Source organism: Scyliorhinus torazame, chromosome 18 (assembly GCF_047496885.1).
Source record: "Scyliorhinus torazame isolate Kashiwa2021f chromosome 18, sScyTor2.1, whole genome shotgun sequence".
Taxonomy (NCBI): Eukaryota; Metazoa; Chordata; class Chondrichthyes; order Carcharhiniformes; family Scyliorhinidae; genus Scyliorhinus; species Scyliorhinus torazame.
The window spans coordinates 138807278-138828882 of NC_092724.1; the positions used below are offsets into that span (position 1 = coordinate 138807278).

A 21605-nucleotide genomic window follows, 5' to 3' on the forward strand; every position below is an offset into this window, starting at 1 on the left:
TGAATGTTAATGCTGCATTATGTGGTCATCTTCCAAACATAACATTTAGGTATTAATTTTTTTTGTGTAGACACGTGTCATGTCCTGGTAAGGAGGACTTTTATTTGCTCATGTAATATTGTTCCTTATTATTGTTTGACATTATTCACATTGTAGCTTACTGCAGTGTAAACCTCAACACTAAGCTTGTGTTCCAGTAAGAATTTCCCTTGTTGTTTCAGAAAGCATTATACCAATCTTGTCATGAAGATGAAAACGATGTACAGACTATCTCCCATAAGTGTCAAGTGGTCAGTCTGGAGCAGTATGAACAAATGATCAAAACCAAGAAGTACCAAGACAGCCAGGATTTGTACTACCTGGCGGGAACCTACGACCCTACAATAGGCAGAATCCTCAATGCAGATGGAGTGCCCAGTCTCTGTTAAGACTAAATGTATGAATTAATACATAGCCTGGAGTTGCACCACACTAACAGGGATTGAGAAAGCATTCTGTTTTTTTAAAAAGAAACTAACTAACCTAATGAACTTTTCAAATGATGCAAGATGGACTGGAGCTGGAAATGTGTTATCAATACCTTGAGGCTCATACCTAGTCCTGGAATCATTCTCAGTGATCCCTTAACTGATCAGCAAAATGGTTTTTGGATGCATAACGATTAAGCAGCATGGTTTGTGGATGCATAAGAACAAGTCTTCTGAGGATCAGTAATACTGGATTTACCAAAGTGGAACCCTTAGGGCATCATACTGGGCTGGAATTTCAACGCATGCCTTTCGGCATAAGTGGGTCGACCAGGCTGAATTTGCACACGAGAGAACTAGGCCTCAAAACAATGGAGGTTCAGAGGTGAGCGCCGGGCCTCAAAGAATCAAGGAAGCTGGAATGGACACATGGGAACTAGACCTTGATAAGAGCAGGTTTCAACCATGGGTCAAACAGCATGGAATTTATTTGTGCGTGTGTGTGTGTGTGCGTGTGTGTGTGTGTGCGTGCGCGCGCGTGCGTGTATGTGTGTGTGTGCGTAGATTGGAGAAAGAAGAAAAATGAGCATCATACAAGCCATACACTCCCAGTACCTCTGTCTGCTTTCCACTTTGCAAAGCAGAATCAGGTCTAACATTTTGTTGTTACTCCTGGAGAGTTTTGTAAAAACCCAGGATTTTTTTTTAATGCAGTGCATTACTCAGCTCAGCTGAGACTGCTTGTCAGCTGGAACTTCTGAAGAAGAAAAAAGAAAGGGAAAAGAAAAGACTTTGACGAAGATTGCTTTCTTACACAGGACAGTTTGCGGCATCATTCTGTCAGACTAATTCTAACCTCCTAACTGAACAGTTGTTGAGTGATTCACTCTGTGGATTAAATGTTCCCTTTTTTTAAAAGAAGTGATTGGTGAAGAGAATTATAATCCCTATTGCTGAAAATTGTATAGAATTCTGCACACATTTAGGGAATGGTCAGCCATGTTTGTTCCCTCTCTGTTGCACAAATGTTAAAGAGACAGTTTCCCTTTTAGCAGCTTATGCGGGCTACATATAAAAGCTTTGAATTCTGACACAAAGAGCAATCCCTCGTGAAATAATATGGTTCAACACTTTGGAGAAAATCCCCTTATAGCACACCTGTTACTTCTCTCTTCTGTAAACAATGGAAACCCGCTTAGTCCAGGAAGTAGGAGAAAATCCTGGTGAGTGGTTTACTAAAAACATACGAGTGAATGATAACAGAACCCAGGAAGGCTGTGTCTATTATGTTGTTCTGATCTCAAAAGGTATTTCTATTTTTTGGAAATAACCATTTAATTTATCCAGTTAACAAAGATCTTTGTTTAGCTCAAGTTGATGGGAAGTTCCACCAGTGAGTCATTGAAACGATAAACTGTTGAAAATAAGCCACGTAGAACATAGATGCCGACACTAAACAATCTTTGGGTTTTTTTTAGTTCTTATTTTAAGCAATCATTTGAGTTCAGGAAAGAGACATGGTGCTCTGTTAAAATCCAGGTGTTCTCTGAAGCATCGGCTGTTGCGTCCTGATCTGTTATTGTTCCAGGGGTATTCGTAGAAACCCCACAGTGCAGAAGGAGGCCATTCAGCCCAGCGGGTTGTGCACCGACCCTTTGAATTAGCATTCTACCCATGTCCACCCCGCCCTATCGTCATAACCCCGTAACCTAACCTGCACATCCCTGGACACTAAGGGGCAATTTAGCATGGCCAATCCACCTAACCTGCACATCCCTGGACACATCTTTGGGTAGTTTCTCTTTGTGTCCCCTTCACAGCAAGGTTTGAAAACTACAAATAGGCTCCATTACCCATGTGGAGATCATGGCCAGAATTCTCCGACCGTTGGGATTCTCTTTTCCTTCTGGCAGCGCACCATCACCCATGGGCTTCCCGGCGGCGTTGAGCAGCTTCAATGGGAAATCCCATTGACAAGCGGCGGGAGTAGAGAATCCTGTCACCAGCGAACGTCACGCCACCAAGAAACACGCAGCTGGGGGACTGGAGAATCCAGCCCGATGTTTTCCTGATTCAATCTTTGAACTAATTAGATACGTAAAGCCCATCAAAATCTGTCATAAACTCTTATCTTTGAGGCATATCTTGAAGAAGGCTTTGTTCAATGCAACGGGTAGACATAGACAAACAGTAATCAAACAACAACATTTTCAATTTCCCTGTTAATGTGTTTATGGTCTAAATAATGGCTAGGAATGAAAAGGTGTAGTTGAGCAAGGGGTAACTTAGGCTTTCATCAGGCTACATGTTTATTTTTAATTGCAGCTTTATTCCATAAGTACGAGCTCACTGGTGCCAAAGGCAGTGGTTTGAGTTTATGCTCTGTGCATGAGACAGGCAATGTATTCAGTCCTGAGGATATGATGAAGTCCACATCCCTCCACATATTAACCTATCCTTCCTTCTCCTTCACGTTCTGACCAACTTGCAGCATTTTCTGGTTCTCAGTCTGTTCCGGATCCATTTTTATTGGGTCTTTTTTTAGGTTGCGATTTTTGACTTGATAAAGCGATAACTTCAAAATATTTCAATGTTTTTCAGGAAAAAAAATTCAGGAATTTTCAGGAAACAAACACTAAGTATTTAAAATGTCTGTGATTTGTGGCTTCTTCTGACCGTTGTGATGTAGTAATTGGCCCGTATTCGGCATGAAAGTGGTACTGACTGAAAAACTGCTATAGAAAGGAAATGGTTTGTCAATTATAAGTTATTAATTAAGTAAATAAGCGATCCGCGAACCCTCACAAATCCTCATTCTATTATCACTTAGGTCAGAAGGACTTGAAAATCTGAAGCTTATTTACTGAGTGGAGGGTAGTATTCCCGTTATTCACTCCAGTGAATTATTATGCAATGGGTGCCAGCTGCAACTACCATTGCAGAATTAATTCAATCATCACCTCAATCCAATAAACAAAGCTCCTAATGTAAATAGATTCTTTTCAAAGTCACAATGAGTTCAAGACGAGGGTCGTTTTAACTCGCGGTGCTTAAAACATTAAGGGTTTTCACAAGTTATTAACACTCAATGAAGATGAGTGTACAGGACATCTGTGCGTCTACAAGCTCGTGATAACACTATCGTCTCCTGCCTGCACAGATCCCTGTCCCCAATTCCATCTCCATCTGCATTCTTCTTAAAAGAACTACTGAGCGAGGCACGCAAGTGATGTCGATTTATTCGCCCCCCCCTCAAAGGGAGAAACACAAACCTTCTGGCTCTGGGGCAAAATGCCTCACTTCTCCTCAGCATTTCCCTTGATGGGATTGGAACAGATGGGAAAGGGGCTGAGAATCTATGCACTACCACTGCCTAGTCTTGCAGGCCAGAACGCACATGCACGAGACCACAATGGGCATACGACTGTGAGCTCTCTCCTCCACCTTCACCCCACTTTTATTTCCACACGTTTATTTTACTTTCTTCCATTTATCTGTTTTACCCTCACCATTGTTTCCCCTTTCCACCCCCCCCCCCCCCCCCCCAACCCCACTAGGACCATCTGTTCCTAGTTGCCCTTTGACACACTTTGGGGTGCACGGTGGCATTGTGGATAGCACAATTGCTTCACAGCTCCAGGGTCTCAGGTTTGATTCCGGCTTGGGTCACTGTCTGTGCGGAGTCTGCACATCCTCCCCGTGTGTGCGTGGGTTTCCTCTGGGTGCTCCGATTTCCTCCCACAGTCCAAAGATGTGCAGGTTAGGTGGATTGGCCATGATAAATTGCCCTTAGTGTCCAAAATTGCCCTTAGTGTTGGGTGGGGTTACTGGGTTATGGGGATAGGGTGGAGGTGTTGACCTTGGTTAGGGTGCTCTTCCCAAGAGCTAGTGCAGACTCGATGGGCCGAATGGCCTCCTTCTGCACTGTAAATTCTATGATAATCTATGACACTACTCACCTTTATTCTGCCAGTCACAAGTTCTAATCTCTTTATGTACCACTATCAGCACCCTTCTTAGCCTTAATCGCCACCATTTACATTCCCTTTGTCTTTCTGTCCACGACATCTTTACCTTTCTCTGCCTATCGCTGGCTCCTATCTAGCCCCACATGCCCCCATAACAGTATAAATCTGACCCTATTTCCAGTTCTCCCTAGCTTTGAGAAAGAGTCCATCCAGACTCAAAACGTTAGTTCCCTTCCCACTCCACAGATGCTGTCAGACCTGCTGAGATTGTCCAGTATGTTCTGTTTTTCTTGCACAAGATCACAAGGCTGCCTATCGGCAATGTCGTGGATTAGTTTGATGTTATACTCTGTCCATTCATCATTAATACAGCCTCAGGTGCATGACTGGAAGAACTTTGGTAGAGATATTTGATTTCTAAAGCCAGGATTGAGGTGGTGATGTTCTTACACATTCTGCACTGGCATTGATGTAGTATTCGTCCTATCTATTGCTGTCGTTAACATCATCTCGTGACTGTCTTCAATCAAATCCTCATGGACATTATCCTTATAACTGAAGTAAACCAAGGTGGCTATTGGGTAAATTTGGATGGAAGTAAAACAGAGGGATCCAAATAGACATTTCACAGCTTTTAAAACCCAAAGCACTTTGTGGCTGATATTTAGCACCATGGAGACAAACCTACCACCAGGCTAGTCAGAACAGTTTGTCTTTAAAATTAAAACAAAAATGAAAATTAGCACTTCAGCATTGCGATCAATCATGGAAGAAATAGTTCCTTAAGTAAAGGACAATCAGTGCAAGGAAATGGGCTCCCTTTAAAGCCTTTTTACCTTTATGTAATTTATATTTTAGTGTTAAATCTATTTGTCGCATTTAATGTGAATGAACTGTTGTACCACCTCTTTCTGAAACCGCATTCAGACAGTGGAAACTAAATCAAAGCTGTTAAGATGGCTGAATGTCAGAAGGTGAATTCGTCAGTGGGAGTTTTGAAGGTCCTACAATTTACCTTGCTAAACCACGAGGGAGAGCTCCGATTAATCTTTAATTAGCTGCAAGTAGGCAAACCTATGCCATCATAATAAGATCAAGTTGGAATGGACTACTAATAAAACAAGTTTGATACTGCACTGTCAACAAAATCTATTGTAAAACTGGAATAATCTCAAAGTTAAACAGTAAAGATCAGCACTCTTGTGGTATCACATTCCTAATATGTGATTGTTGCAAACCCAGTTCCTGAGCTGGTACAATATTGCCAGCCCATCTCGAGGAATAAAAAAAATCCCCCATGAGGATCTTTGTGTACATTTTGCAATATACCATAGTAGCTTTAAGGAGAGGTCAGATAACTATTTGTTAATATTGATTTAACTTTGGAAAGGTGCTAGCTGTCGCCTTTATTTGGGTTTCTTCATGCCAACTGCAAAAAAAACCCCTCAACATTTTAATAAAAGCGGTGAGTGTCATCCTGTTTTTTGGTGTGGTGATGGACAATGGTTGGAAACGTTTAGCATGTACAGAGTTTAATATTGTACTGGTTCCCCCCCCCCCCCCCCCCCCCCCCCCCCCACCCTTATCATTTTCCACATGTGGTTTCATGGTGATGTTACGGCGTTAGAATGTTTGAAAGGAAAAGTTTGACTTGACTCTTGTTGTAGACTGGAACTATGCGCTAGCTTATCGGTAACCCTGCATAGTTATTATAAAAGGGACACTGTCTCCATTTAAACAGATCACAACCGCAGTTTACAAAAGGTGTTTAAAAGTTTGAGTTAATGTTGTTTGTTATTGCTTGGCATAGATTATCAACGTAGTATTTTGTTTTGTTGCTTTGAAACACTAATATGTTGTAAAAAGTTTTTTTCATATATATATATATATATATATACAGCTTATATTACTGCTGCATCTCAGTTCTTGGGGATTTTTTTTTTCTTAACACTTTGTTGTGAGTGTCATGCAGAGCCATACATAAGCCTCATAGTCACCGACAGTACCCATGCCACCTAAAATCAAACTCAGCTTAAGCATGATCTTCCCTTTGTTTTATGTAACATGGCTGCCCTCCAGAAGGATTATTTGAGTTTACCTGTTTTATATATCAAAAAATGTATTTAAGATAAATTGCAGGATGCTTTTTTGTTTTTTAATCTTTGGCATTTGAACTTTCCTTTTTGCATGTAGACTGGTGCAGTGTGACATCACAATCACATATCCTGTATTTTCAATAGGTCAACCTCATCAATCAACTGGGTGGTTTTGTGAAACATGGTGGGGTTGGAGGGGGGGGGGGGGGGGGGGGGGGGGGGGGATGTCGATCTGTAAGCTCCATAGCAACAGCTGAAAGATAAAGGGAACCAGATTCCCACAACGCTTCGGGCTCTTTTAGATGTACTGAATGAGGAACTTTTTATTGCAAGAACTAATAACAGGAAGTTTTTTTTTCAATTTTTTGAAAACGCGGTATTTTTCCTGGGTAAAATTATTATTGACCTGCTGCCTGGAAAGGTCAAAGGTCAGCTCACGGGGAAGAGGTAAATCTGTTTGGAATTTCTGGTTTGCAAGTCAGATAGATGTTTGTGCATTTCTAAACTGTTTTGGGAGGGTACATCACAGGTAACTGGAGCAAAGACACACAAGAACGGTTTCAAAAGTATTTGTTCTCATCATCTTCAAAGTTTTAACTTTTGAATGAATTGAAAGTTGCAATATAAATATATATATATATGTATAAAAACAAGGTGGATTTTAATTTCCACTGTCATGTGAGCTGGTCCATATTGGCTATTATTGGTATGCAAGAATCTCTTGCTTGTGCATCACAGAATTTTCTGTTACATTCTGTACTCCAAATGAAAAACAAAAGCAGTGAGACAGGGACCGAGCCTTGGGGAGTCGCTGGGCCCTTTGTCAAAGGGATTGATTTAGGATGGCCATGTAGTTAAGGTTTGAAAAAGAAAATTCACAGTGGACTATAATGGGAACGCAAACCCCGCCTCCCCTTCCTCCAACAAAAGGAGGTTCAGCTGTGTTCCATCTGGTACTTTATGTGATGTCACCATTGGACCAATCTGTTTGGCGTTCTGTTACCTATTTGTTCAGTCCAGTGACACAAGTGCAATACTTCCTCACTGACGGCTGAGGTTTCACTGTTTTTTTTTGTGCTTGTAAAGTGAAAGCTTCTGGGGACTGGAATTGTGATGCATCATGGGAAATAAATGGGCAAGGGCGACGCAGGCCCGTCTGAGACTTGCTCATTGGTGTTTTAATCCTACAAGTGGCTAGGAGAAGTTTTAAAAAATTATACAATAAAAAAAACTACAATATTACAGAGTTATTTACTAGATATTAAAATATTTTGAAACTGAAAACCCTGGAGAGCTTTTTTTTTAAGCTTGTTGATTTTTTTTTTGTTTTTATTTTGTTTTCAGTTTTTGTTGAAATGGAAGGAACTGTTATTCTAAAGTGTTTAAATGTAGTAAAAACCCTATTGTAAATGTGTAAAGTATGACTATGGTCTCAGTTTTTGTGTAAACACTAAAAAAAATAAGTTTTATGGACACGATCTCTATGTAAAAGCATTTTAGTATTAAGATTTTTATAGATAACTTGGCTTCTGAATAAATATTTTAAAAAAAATATAAGGGTTTGGAAAATGTTGTCATTGTTACAAAGTGTTCCAGAAAATATTGTTTGGAGGATGCGTCATGATGTGAAGCCCTTTAATTGATGGTTCACGCACCATAAAATTCAATATGTAAATCATCTCTATGCAAATTGCTTGACTGCCTACATTGCAGCTACATACACTGGATATCACACTGACAACAGCCTTTGCTCCTGGTTAAAATAGTCAGAGTACCCAGGTCCTGAATACTGTGCTTAAAGGTTTACGTAGCATAACCAAGACTCGCTGCTAAATGCACCGTGTACATGAGGAGGCAGAAAACATTCTCTGTATTGAGAAAGGAAATACCAGGAGGTGGAGGGAGATATACTATAGATATGTCTGATTGAAAACAGATGTCACTTTTCAAGTGTGGTAAATGTTCTTTCCCTCCTGTCCCAAACCTTGCTGCGAGCATTGGCCTCTTGCAATTCATGGACATTGGTCATCACCTAACCTCTTACCCAAAAGGCCAGTGACTACATGCAAGGTCAAGCCGTTGAATATCAATGCCCGGATTCATCACTGAGAGAAAAGTAACCAGCCCCCAGTCCTGTTCTCACTTGACATCCACACATGTGCTCTTCCAGTGATGGCACCTGAACAGTGACCATGAGCAAAAAAAGTGACCGATTTTCCCGGTTAACCAAGGGGCACTGAGGCTAATGGTAACACCCCCATTGCCGCCCTCAGCAAATATTGATGATTGGACTCTCATCTCCTTGTATGACTTTGTGAGTTACTGGATTAGCCTGCTGAGCTATTAAACAAACTTTTAACATTTCTTTGCATTACATTCAGGGCCAGTTTAGCTCAGTTGGCTGCACAGCTGGTTTGTGATACAGAACCAGCAGCATGAGTTCAATTCCTGTACCGGCTGAGGTTATTCATGAAGGCCCGCCTTCTCAACCTTGTTGCTCGCCTGAGGCGTGGTGATCTTCGGGTTAAATCACCGTCAGTCAGCTCTCCCCCTCAAAGAAGAAAACAGTCAATGGTCATCTGGGACAATGGTGACATTTATGTTCCACCAAATATACACAGTTGCTGCAGTTTGTTAATGCCCATCCCTTTATACTTGGGAATCCAACCAAAAATAAATTGAGTGTAAAATATAATTTACACCGATACTTAAAAAGTAATGATTTGGGGATGCCGGCGTTGGACTAGGGTGAGCACAGTAAGAAGTATTACAACACCAGGTTAAAGTCCAACCGGTTTGTTTCAAATCACTAGCTTTCAGAGCACTGCTCCTCAGGTGAATGAAGAGGTATGCTGGCCTGGGCTTGCAAAATCCTACCAACTGCCCTGGCTTGAGACAATTTGCACCTCTTCAACCTGAGGTTACCCCTATCTCTGGATCTGTAAAGACTTAATTACCTGCAAATGCTCGCATTCAAAGCATTGTCTTGCATCTTTGACTTTGTCTACATATATCATAGATTATCATAGAATTTACAGTGCAGAAAGAGGCCATTCGGCCCATCGAGTCTGCACCGGCTCTTGGAAAGCGCACCCTACCCAAGCCCACACCTCCACCCTATCCCCATAACCCAGTAACCCCACCCAACACAACCTCTTCATTCACCTGAGGAAGGAGCAGTGCTCCAAAACCTAGTGTTTGAAACAAACCTGTTGGACTTTAACCTGGTGTTGTAAGACTTCTTACTTAAAAAGTAAAATAGTGAAAATAGTAATTTTATGCTTGGATCTCTAATATGGCCTTGAAATGTTTGATATGCCTTCTGCTGTGCGTATCACTGATGAACAGAACCACAATTGAAGGCATAATTAATGAGGAAATGTCCTTTCTTTATGTAACTTTTATCAACGAGGGCCAGAATTCCCCGGTCGTGAAGATTAACTTTTCCCGCCGACAACATACCCCCGGTTTCCCAGTGGTGCAGGTTGGTTACAATGGGAAATCCTGGGAAGATCGAATTCTGCTGCCAGCGAACATTGCGCCAATGAAAATCGCACGGCTGGCGAACCGGAATCCCGCCCAGCATTCGCCGTGATCCAATAATTTATCAAGTTGAGGCCGAGTGTGCTTCTAAATGGTCACAATGTTGTCTGGTTCTCAAATGGCATCTTCTACTGTCTGTTATCAAATGCCTGCCAACTTACAACTCAAATAGTCTTTGTTTTGGGCCTCTCCATCCTGATTGTTTTGACAGTGGCGGTAAGTGAAGAAAGCGAAAGGTTTTCTGTCAGGTAAAAATATTCACTTTAATGCTGCATTGTTGTTTGTTCCCCCCAAAGAAACATTTTTGTCAAGTTTCTTCCCGAAGGTGATGCCATTCCTCGAGAATGATTGCCAGGCCCTGGTAACTGTCTGCTGTAATCACTCAATTGATCATGTGTGAACCTGACAATATGTCAGGTGGTTACTTGCCTCTGAAGGGGCAGCCAAGCTACACGCCGTTCTCCTCCAGCAGCCAAACATTTCCAGCATGGATTATTGGATATTGAGTGGGAATTCTTGTTTCCCCTCTTCCTGGGCCATGTTTAGGTCGATTAATCATTTTTTTCAGCAGGCTCGGCCCCTCAGGTCAGCACCGGCACCGGAGGCAGGCTGTGGTTTTGACCTCCAGCAAGCTGGCGACAGCGGCATTCCAACCCCTGCCTCCAGCTCCTACACACCTGCCCGCTTGTCCACAACATGAAGACTAGGGTTGCCAACCCTCCAGGATTGGCCTGGAGTCTCCAGGAATTGAACATCACTCTCCAGGACACAGCTCTGTTCAATCCTGAAGAAAACTTGAAGGGGCATGGTTGTTATTGTCACTTTCTTTAAACATTTTTCTTTACCAGGTAAAAATACTGAAAATGGGGCTAAAGAAAAAAGGTTGTTGGGCCTGCCAGTCAAGTAGCATCCAATTGGGTAATGAGCCTATTTGCTTTCAAATTGGCGCAGGGAAGCAATATGTCACAATGATGTGTTGGCCGGCCAATGGCTGGAGTGCGGGGGCAGGTCATGTGACTAAACCTCCAGGAATGCATTTAGTCACAGTTGACAACCTTAATGAAGACCCCCCTCGTCTACCTCCAGTCTAAAATTGCATGTACCAATCTCTGAGCTAGTGCTTACGATGCGCAGATGTGGTGAAGGTGTTTCTTCACGAATGCCGGCCTCTTTCCTGAAGTGACATTGAGTCCATCAGCATCCCAGCAGCAGAAGTGAACAAGGGACAGTGTGAAGGGAGGATTGAGAAAGAGGAGTCACTGCTGAAAGCAGCTACAGATTATCTTGCAGAGTGTGTAGGGTGAGATATAATTCAGAAGGGATCACTGCACCTCGCTGCCATATTTAATTATTTGAGTTCAGTTCACAAGTTGCCATGACAGGATTTGAACTCAGATCTCCATATTATCAATCCAGGATTACTAGTCCAGAATTCTAACCACTCTGCTCAAAGATGGCTGGGAGACTGACGAGCTGAATGTAAACATCATGACTGGTGCACGATTACCAGGAATTCACCAACGTGATGGTCTCACAACAAGTGGATCCTTTGAGGTTGCAGCACATCTCACCATTGTGATGAGGCTCCAAACAGAGCCGCGAGTGTGCAGTCAATGGCTCCTTGCACCAAGGGGAATCCTGCCAGAGAACTGGCACTGAAGTCCTCTTCCCTGTTGTTTGAGCTTCCTGATGCACGATCAATGACCACTAAAGCGAGGTGGTAGTCCAACTGAAGGCTTTAATAAGCTCGATGTTTCCCCCAGCAGCTCAGTTACAGAATGAAGGCTGCTGGGGCGGCACGGGCTCTTATACCCCGTCTAGCAGGGTGGAGCTACCATACAGTTGGTCCAATGGGAAACATACAATATCTACCAATGGTGTTCCAGCATTACCAGGTGCCGTCATACCTCTACAGAGACTACCACATTCACCCCCTGTCAAAAAAGAGTCCGGCGAGCATGGTAACGTGGTGGAAATTATAGTTATGGAGGTACCGTAATACCTCCGTACAGCGTTTTGTAACTATTTACAATCCTATTTACTGTTTACAATTTATGATTATACACTTTAAAATGAAGCAATCAGTCGATCGAGGGCCCTGGTCATCCTCTGTGGTCGTCGAAGCTTCGGTGGTGACTCCGGTGGAGGCTCGGGCGTCTGTGACTCCGGGAGCGTGGCCTCGATCCCTGTGGCAGCTTCGACACCCCTAGACGGCGCTGATGGGGAAAACGGTTGACCTGGGAAGGGAGCGTCTGCGAGGTGCATCGGTGGGTAGGGGGGCCTAGATGGGGCCGGCGGAAGGACCGACCCTCCTGTAAGGTGCACAGGTGGGAGGGAGGGTCGGGCTGGTGGCTGGGGCTGGTGGCTGGAGTGTGCGTGGGGCTCCGGCGGGCGCCAGGTCTCGTAGGGAGACCATATATTGTCGGCCGTCGGGGTACGCCACGTAGGCGTACTGGGAGTTAGAGTGGAGAAAGTGGACCCTCTCGACCAATGGGTCCGACTTGTGCGCCCGCACATGTTTTCGGAGCAGGATGGGTCGGGAGCGAGGTCCCAGAGGAGGACTTCCTGGGGAAGACAAGGAGACGTTCGTGAGGTGTTTGATTGGTTGTGGTACAAAGCAGTGACCGGATGGAGTGGAGGGCATCCGGGAGGGCTTCCTGCCAGCGGGAGACTGGGAGATTCCTGGACCATAGGGCCAGTAGGACGGTCTTCCAGACCGTTCCGTTCTCCCTCTCTACCTGTCCGTTACCCCGGGGGTTGACGCAGTTCGTCGCTCATAAAGGAGGACCCCCTATCACTATGTATGTAAGCGGGAAGCCGAACAGTGTAAAGGTACCCTGGAGCGCCTTGATGACGGTGGTTGTGGTCATGTCGGGGCAGGGGATGGTGAATGGGAACCGGGAGTACTCATCAATCACGTTCAGGAAATACGTGGTGCGGTCAGTGGAGGGGAGGGGGCCTTTGAAGTCTATGCTGAGGCGTTCAAAGGGACGGGAAGCCTTTATCAGGTGCGCTTTCTCTGGCCGGTAGAAGTGCGGTTTGCACTCCGCGCAGATTTGGTAGTCCCTGGTGGCTGTCCTGACCTCCTCGATGGAGTAGGGCAGGTTGCGGGTCTTGTTAAAGTGGAAAAGACATGTGACCCCCGGGTGGCAGAGGTTCTTGTGGAGGGCTGGGAGGCGGTCCACTTGTGCTTTGGCACGTGTGCCACGGGACAGGGCATCAGGAGGCTCATTTAGCTTCCTGGGACGATACAAGATCCCGTAGTTGTAGGTGGAGAGTTCGATCCTCCACCGCAAGATCTTATCGTTCTTTATCTTGCCCCGCTGTGCATTATCGAACATGAAGGCAACCGACCTTTGGTCAGTGAGGAGAATGAATCTCCTGCCGGCCAGTTAATGCCTCCAATGTCGCACAGCTTCTACTATGGCCTGGTCCTTTTCGACTGAGGAGTGGTGGATTTCAGAAGCATGGAGGGTACGTGAGAAGAAGGCCACGGGTCTGCCCGCTAGGTTGAGTGTGGCCGCCAGAGCAACGTCAGACGCGTCGCTCTCGACCTGGAAGGGGAGGGACTCGTCGATGACCTGCATCGTGGCCTTTGCAATGTCTGCTTTGATGCGGCTGAAGGCCTGGCGGGCCTCTATCGACAGGGGAAAAACCGTGGATTGGATCAGGGGACGGGCCTTGTCCGCATAGTTGGGGACCCACTGGGCATAGTAAGAGAAAAACCCTAGGCAGTGCTTCAGGGCCTTGGAGCAGTGAGAGAGGAGGAACTCCATAAGGGGGCGCATGCGTCCAGGGTTGGGGCGTATAACTCCATTTCGCACTACGTAGCCGAGGATGGCTAGGCGGTCGGTGCTAAACATGCATTTATCCTTGTAAGTAAGGTTAAGGATCTTTGCGGTCTGGAGGAATTTTCGGAGGTTGGTGTAGTGGTCCTGCTGGTCGTGGCGGCAGATGGTGAAATTATCGAGATATGGGAATGTTGCCCGTAAACCGTACAGGTCAACCATTCGGTCCAGCTCACGCTGGAAGACCGAGACCCCGTTGGTGACACCGAAGGGAACCCTTAAGAAGTGATAGAGCTGCCCATCTGCTTCGAAGGCAGTGTATTGGCGGTCACTAGTGCGGATGGGGAGCTGGTGATAGGCAGACTTAAGATCCACCGTGGAGAAGACCTTGTCATGCGCGATTCTGTTTACCAGGTCGGATATGCGGGGGAGAGGGTACGCGTCCAGCTGCGTAAATCTGTTGATGGTCTGATTGTAGTCACTGACCATCCTTTGCTTCTCCCCGGTCTTTACCACCAGTACTTGAGCTCTCCAGGGTCTGTTGCTCGCTTCAATGACTCCTTCCCTCAGTAGCCTTTGGACCTCTGACCTAATAAAGATCCGATCCTGGGCACTGTACCGTCTGCTCCTGGTGGCGATGGGTTTGCAATCCAGGGTGAGGTGCGCAAACAGGGAAGGCGGGTCGACCTTGAGGGTCGCAAGGCCGCAGACAGTGATGGGGGGGTATGGGGCCGCCGAATTTGAAAGTTAGACTTTGGAGATTACACTGGAAGTCTAAACCTAGGAGTGTGGCCGCGCAGAGGTGGGGAAGGACGTAGAGCCGGTAATTTTTAAACACCCTTCCCTGGACTGTGAGGTTTGCTACACAAAACCCCTTTATCGCTACTGAGTGGGAACCGGAGGCCAGGGAGATTTTTTGATTAACGGGGTGGACGAGGAGAGAATAGAGCCTTACCGTGTTGGGGTGTATGAAGCTCTCCGTGCTCCCAGAGTTGATTAAGCATGACGTCTCGTGCCCGTTGATAAGTACAGTTGTTGTAGCAGTTGAGAGTGTTCGAGGCCGGGACTGATCCAGGGTCACCGAGGCTAATCTTAGCAGTTGAGTGTTCTCTTCAGGCGGTGTGTGGTCAGCCGAGCTGGGGTCCTGGGATTCCATCCAAGATGGCGGCTTCCATTGGTCGCACATGGCTGGAGGTGCACAAAATGGCGGCGCCCATCCATCCAGTGTGGCACTGGAGTAGGAAGATGGCGGCGCCCGCTGGCTGCCCGGGGATCGTGGAGAGGTTTGTGGTGGCGGTCCGCATTCGCCGCCGGAGACCACGGCGACCGCACGGGCCTGGCATACCACCACAAAGTGGCCCTTTTTACCGCATCCCTTGCAGGTGGATGCGCGGGCCGGGCAGCGCTGGCGGGGGTGCTTGGCCTGCCCGCAAAAGTAGCAGCGGGGCCCCCCGGGGTTGCTAGGCCGCCTTGCAGCGCAAGTTTGTGGGGGGATGGGGGATGTTTTGGGGTCGGCTGCGGAGGGGTTCCACGCCGCCCAGGGGGCTGCCGTGCGGTCAGGAACGTAAGCGCGGGCGTTTCTGGAGGCCTCATCCAGGGAGCCAGCATGGGCCCGTGCCTCCTTGAGACCTGGAGTGTCTTTTTCCAGCAATTGCTGGCGGATTTAGGAGGACAGCATACCTGCCACGAAAGCGTCCCGGACCAAGAGTTCTGTGTGGTCGCTCGCCGAAACTTGCAGGCAGCTGCAGTTTCTCCCCAACACCATGAGTGCACGGCAGAATTCTTCCAGCGATTCCCCAGGGATTTGTTGCCTCGTTGCTAGCAGATGTCGGGCGTAGACCTGGTTTACCGGGCGAATATAATGTCCTTTTAGCAGCTCTATTGCTGCATCGAAGTCGTCCGCTTCCTCGAGGAGGGTGTAAATCTCTGGGCTTACCCTCGAGTGCAGGACTTGCATTTTTTGCTCTCCCATGGGTGTGTTTTCGGCCGTTCCGAGATATCCTTTAAAACACACCAGCCAGTGCTTGAAGATTGCCGCTGAGTTCGCCGCGTGGGGGCTGAGTTGCAGACACTCCGGCTTGATTCGGAGCTCCATCCTTTTAAATCTAGCTTATTAAATTGATGCACGATCAATGACCACTAAAGCGAGGTGGTAGTCCAACTGAAGGCTTTAATAAGCTAGATGTTTCCCCCAGCAGCTCAGGTACAGAATGAAGGCTGCTGGGGCGGCACAAGCTCTCATACCCCTCCTAGCAGGGCGGAGCTACCATACAGTTTGACCAATGGGAAACATACAATATCTACCAATGGTGTTCCAGCATTACCAGGTACCGTAATACCTCTTGAGAGACTACCACACCTCCCAGATGCAGTGATGGATGGCAGATTTTGAGATGGTGCTGAACTGGTATCTACCTGGGGGAATCCACTAGCACAGAAACGGAGGGCTACAATGTTCTCGTGCAACATCACTAAACAGCATTTCTCTCATTGTGAGCTCTTGGCTGCTGTGTTTCCTACATTACAACAGTGACCACATTTTGAGTAGTACAATATTGGCCGTAAGGTACTTCGGCATGACCTGTGTATGTGAAAAGATGCTACGTCAATGTCACCATTATCATCCTGCCAGCTCAGAATTCTGTCCTCATTAGATCAGAACCCTAGCTTTTCAAGGTTTACTTTTTAACTCTGCCATTAATTGAAGAAAATGACTTCTTCACAGCACGTTTTGGTTTATTGAATCATGGGTACTGCTGGTTAGGCCAGCATTTATTACGCTTGAGAAGGCGGTGATCTGCCTTTTTGAACCACAGTCCGTGTGGTGTAGTTATATCCACTGTGCCATCAGGGATTGCAGACTTTTGACCCAGCGACAGTGAAGGAATGGTGATGTGTTTTCAAGTCAGATGGTAAGTGGCTTGGAGAGGAATGTCTGGGTGGTGCTGTTCCCATGTGTCTACTGTCCGTGTCCTTTGAGTGGTCATGCATTTGGAAGATGCTCTCTAAGGACCCTTGGTGAGTTCCTGCAGTGCAACTTATAGAAAGTACACACTACTGCTACTGTGCGTCAGTGGTGGAGGGAGTGAACGTTTGTGGATGGGGTGCTAAACAAGCGGGCTGCTTTGTCCTGGATGGTGTCGAGCTTCTTAGTATTGCAGGAGCTGCACTTATCCAGGCAAGAGGATAGTATTCCATCACACTGCTGACTTGTGCTTCGTAGATGGTGGACAGTCTTTGGAGAGACAGGAGGTGAGTTACTCGCTACAGGATTCCTAAGGCGCTATCCAACCAAAAAAATAATCCGTTCTGGGCAGGATTAGAGGAGTCAAGCGCCGGGGACCACCCAGCTATCTGATTGCACTCTGTTGTGTTTTCAGACCATGAAGGGGAACACCTCCCAAAGTCGCACTTAGAGTAATTTCCTGTACGCAGGCTCCTCAATGCAGGGAGAGATTAGGGCGCCATTTAAAAATGGCACTTCAATCTCGTGACCCACCTGATGCAAGTCCCGGACACCTCCAACGCCAGAACTCGCCTATAAGGGAGTCCTCGAGCACTCCTCCCCACCCCCGCTCGCACCTCACCTCATGCGGGTAGGGCACCCCGAACTCCATCCCTGGTGTGGGCAGAATGATGCCTTTGCACTGCCAGCCTGGAACCTTGGCAGCCCCCCTGCCAACCTGGCAGGGTCAGTCTGCTACCCAGGTGGCAGAGCCAGGGTGCCCAGTTGGCACTGCTAGACTGGCAGTGCCAGGGTGTCTGGTGGCATCAGCAGTACCATGGTGCCACCCAGCCCAGATACCAAGTACTCAAGGGCCTCCGACCACCTGGGAGACCCCCCCCCCCCCCCGAAGTGTCATTCCGCATGGTCACCGTTTGTGGGGAACAGTGCTAAATGGTTTTCAGCCAGGGTCTCCTCGGCAAGGACGGTAGATCCCAGGAGCTGGTTCGATCTGGCATCAGCAGGGTGAGCTTTTAAACTCACTTAACTCCGCAAGTCTGGGTCCCGTCCATTATGGGCAGGATCCAGATTGCAACGTCTCACAAGATCTCGGGACCTCGTGAGGAGTAACGACTGTCGGGGATCCCGGAAGAGGCCTTCCTGGGATCTACCAGCTGGTCCTATGCTGATTCTAGTGGGGCGTGACTGGTAAATCACACCCCTAGCCTTTTATCTGCTCATGTAGCCACAAGTACCTCAGAAGCCAAAAACTGGGATGAGGAAAGTTATTATGAAGGAGAAAATTGCAATTTTAATTTAAAATAGCTTTACTTAAAATAAATTTTAAAATAAATTACACACCAATAAAAACGGATGTAAGAAGTTGCTGCTACAACGTAATAGGTGGCCTTTTCAGTAAAGAACTTTAAATGGATGCCATATATGTTGATATATTTTATTAACAATTCTTTTTAACATTTGGAAACAAGAGAAAAAAAGATTTATTTCAATTCAAGTACATTGAGACCAGTCGTCTAGTGATATAATTGTCTAGAGTAGTGAAGCCACGTTCAGTTTCAAAAACATTTAAATATTGGTGAAATTCTTTATCTCCGCATCGTGTTTCCATAGAATTCCTACAGTGCAGAAGGAGACCATTCGGCCCATCGAGACTGCACTGACCCTCTGAAAGAGCACCCTACCTAGGCCCACTCCCCCACCTAACCTGCACATCTCTGGACACTAAGGGGCGTGGCCAATTTACCTAACGTGCACATCTTTGGACTGTGGGCGGAAACTGGAGCACCCGGAGGAAACCCACGCAGCCACCCAAGGTCGGAATCGATCTTGGATCCCTGGGGCTGTGGGGCAGCTTTGCTAACCACTGTGCCACCGTGTTTCTTGGTGGCCTGTTGTTGGCTGGCGGTGTGATCTTCTGCGCCCACCGCTGTAAATGGGATTTCCCATTGAATCCACCCAATGGTGTCGGGGAAGGGGCGGTACGGTGGCACAGTGGTTAGCACTGTTGCCTCACCGCACCAGAGATCTGCGTTCAATTCCAACCTTGGGTGAGTGTCTTTGTGGAGTTTGCACATTCTTCCCCCCAATGACTGTGTGGGTTTTCTCCGGGTGCTCTGGTTTCCTCTCTCAGTCCAAACATATGCAGGTTAGATGTATTAGCCATGCTAAATTGCCCCTTAGTGTCCAATGGGTTACGGGGATAGGGTGGGAGTGTGGTCCTAGATAGGGTGCTCTTTCAGTGGGTCGGTGCAGACTCGATGGGCCAAAAGGCCTCCTTCTGCACTGTAGGAATGCTATGATTCAATGAAACCCACGGGTCCATCATCAATGGGACTGGAAGATCCCGCCCATGGTTTATCCCATCTGGGCTAATATCTCCGGCTATATTGGTTCCTGGGAGTATGTTTAGTTCCTTGAGAATCTACAAGTTGGAAAGTGCAATTCATACAGAAAGTAGGAAATGCTTCTCTGGCTTATTGTTTATAATGTTGCTAATGTTTGAGGTTGGGTTCCCCTGGGATGCTCATTTTCCGACTGCCAGGCTATGGCCGACATTATGTCACTTAAGGAAGACCGTTAGCTTTCAATTTACATATAGAAGGGATCATTCTCACCGTCACTGCCTGGGATAGTTACCTAACAGAGCAGATTATCACCCACTCTAGAACTTGCCTCAGTCTTTTCCGCTCCATTTTCTTCCAATGGATTGAAAAAGCAGAGGGTTCTGCAATGAGTGGAAAATCTGCACTGCCAGGCTACTGTGCCAGGCTACTGCGCCAGGCTACTGCGCCAGGCAGTGACCATGAGACCTCCTCAAAGACAGTGAATATCCAACTGATAGATGCTCTCACCCCCCCCCCCCCCCCTCCTATCCACTGCTGGGGTGCTCTAGGGTCATTTGCAGCCTCCATCCCAAACTCCAGAGGCAGCCCCAGCCCTTCTTCAAATAATTCCCAAAGTTTGCATGTCATGTTGGAACAGGACGGCTCCCTGTTCCCTTGCCACGTGCTGGAGAACTTCCAGAGACTGTTGTAGAGCCAACCTTTCTTCAACTGTAGCCATTCCTCCACAGGCTCGCTCGCCCGCCCGCCATTAATCCCGCTAGCGGGTGCCAGGGAGAATTCAGCCCGTGATATTGAATTTGAAGGTATTGGCTGTTGGGTATATTATGGAAAGGTTGCAAAAGGATAAATAGGGAAATAGAAAATGCTGAAAGACTCAGCAGCTCTGGCAGCATCTGTGGAGAGAGTTAATGTTTCACGTTGATGACCATTCATCAGAATCAATCTGAAGCATCGGGCTGGATTTCCTAAAGAAGTCGACATTCCAAAACTGGGGTCATTTGCCAGTTGTCTGGTGGGAGGTCTTTGTGGCGATCTTCAGATTTCGCAGGTAATTAGAGTCGGGCTGGTGAGGGAGCTGGCCAATGACGTGCAGATTCTAGTTAAGGCAGGTAGTTTGCAGGTGTCACGTTTAAAGGTTAGACTACAAGCTGCACACAGAGGGTAGCGGAAGGGCAGAAGGGAGTCTGTTGAGGAATGGCTGGAGTTGGAGGAAGGATGGCTCCACAACGATCTCTGGAAGTTCTCCTGCAGGCGACGAGGGAATGGGGAGAAGTTCTGTTCCAAATGGACACGAGGTCGGGACCAGCGGGCTGAACAACAAAGGCCTGGTTGGAGGTGGCTGAGAAAGTCAGCAGCCACAGGATGGTTGCACAACCATGGGTGCAGTTCTGGCGGTGATTCAAAGACCAGATGCAGGCTGCCAAGATGAGTGGCGTGCATGCTGGATGTCTTGCCTGTCTTAAATGGTGCCCACGCATTGTATTGAATTGGATTGAAATGGAAGAATATTTAAGAAACGGAGATAGGGGAGGTAAATGTTTTGAGAGTTGATGGCTACGGTCGAAGAGCTATCATTGACCAATGGGTCAAATGGCCTCATTCTGTTCCACAATTTCTTTCATTCTGATTTTGATCTCTTTCTTTGGTTCAGCCTTATGTTCGACCTGAGCATGCGCTACTGTCACCATCATGTGGAAACGCAGATAGCCCAGCATTGTATTCCTTCGCAGTGATGTGCGCGATTATGTACAACTCTGCAGTGAAGGAAATGAACAAGCAGAGTATAGCTGCCAATGGGTAAATAGCCCAGAGGTTAGACTGCTTTCCAACCATGCCTGATGCTCAGAACCAGGAGCCATGTTCTTGATGGCTCTTTACCTCCAAGCTGCTTCGCTGAGGAAACATTCACATTGAGTGAAATCTGTTTCAAATTATTATCCTCTGCTGCAGCTGAAAATCAAGATAGAACCTTGAAGCAAAGCCAAATTACAATCTTAATGTTGAGTTCAGGGTAATTGGCAATTTTATTCCTTCTCAGAACCAAGAACATTCACAGTTTTGACTTCTGATGAACTATCCAACTTTGAATAAATTTGCTGCCTCAGTCCATCATCGTGCCCCTCCCTGTCCATGCCGAAACAGGGATTCTTTTTCTTTTCTGTTTATTAAAGTTAGTGTACCCAATTGTTTTTTCCAATTAAGCGACAATTTAGCATGGCCAATCCACCTACCCTGCACATCTTTGGGTTGTGGGGGCGAAACCCACGCAAACAAGGGGAGAATGTGCAAACTCCACATGGACAGTGACCCAGACATAGAACATTACAGCGCAGTACAGGCCCTTTGGCCCTCGATGTTACGCTGACCTGTGAAACCACTTTAAAGCCCATCTACACTATTCCCTTATCGTCCATATGTCTATCCAATGACCAT

At 46.6% G+C, this 21605-nt stretch overlaps 1 protein-coding gene across 5 annotated transcripts in view; it reads left to right on the forward strand.

Annotated features, from left to right (window-relative positions):
- Positions 1–5996, forward strand: part of bahcc1b (BAH domain and coiled-coil containing 1b) — a 305394-nt gene extending 299398 nt beyond the window's left edge. For all 5 annotated transcript variants that reach the window (XM_072483465.1, XM_072483467.1, XM_072483464.1 and 2 more), the window contains one exon: positions 222–5996. In XM_072483465.1, the coding sequence (XP_072339566.1) occupies positions 222–428 (207 nt within the window). In that variant the 3' untranslated portion in view covers positions 429–5996. The remainder of the gene's footprint in view (positions 1–221) is intronic.
- Positions 5997–21605: the final 15609 nt, after the last annotated feature.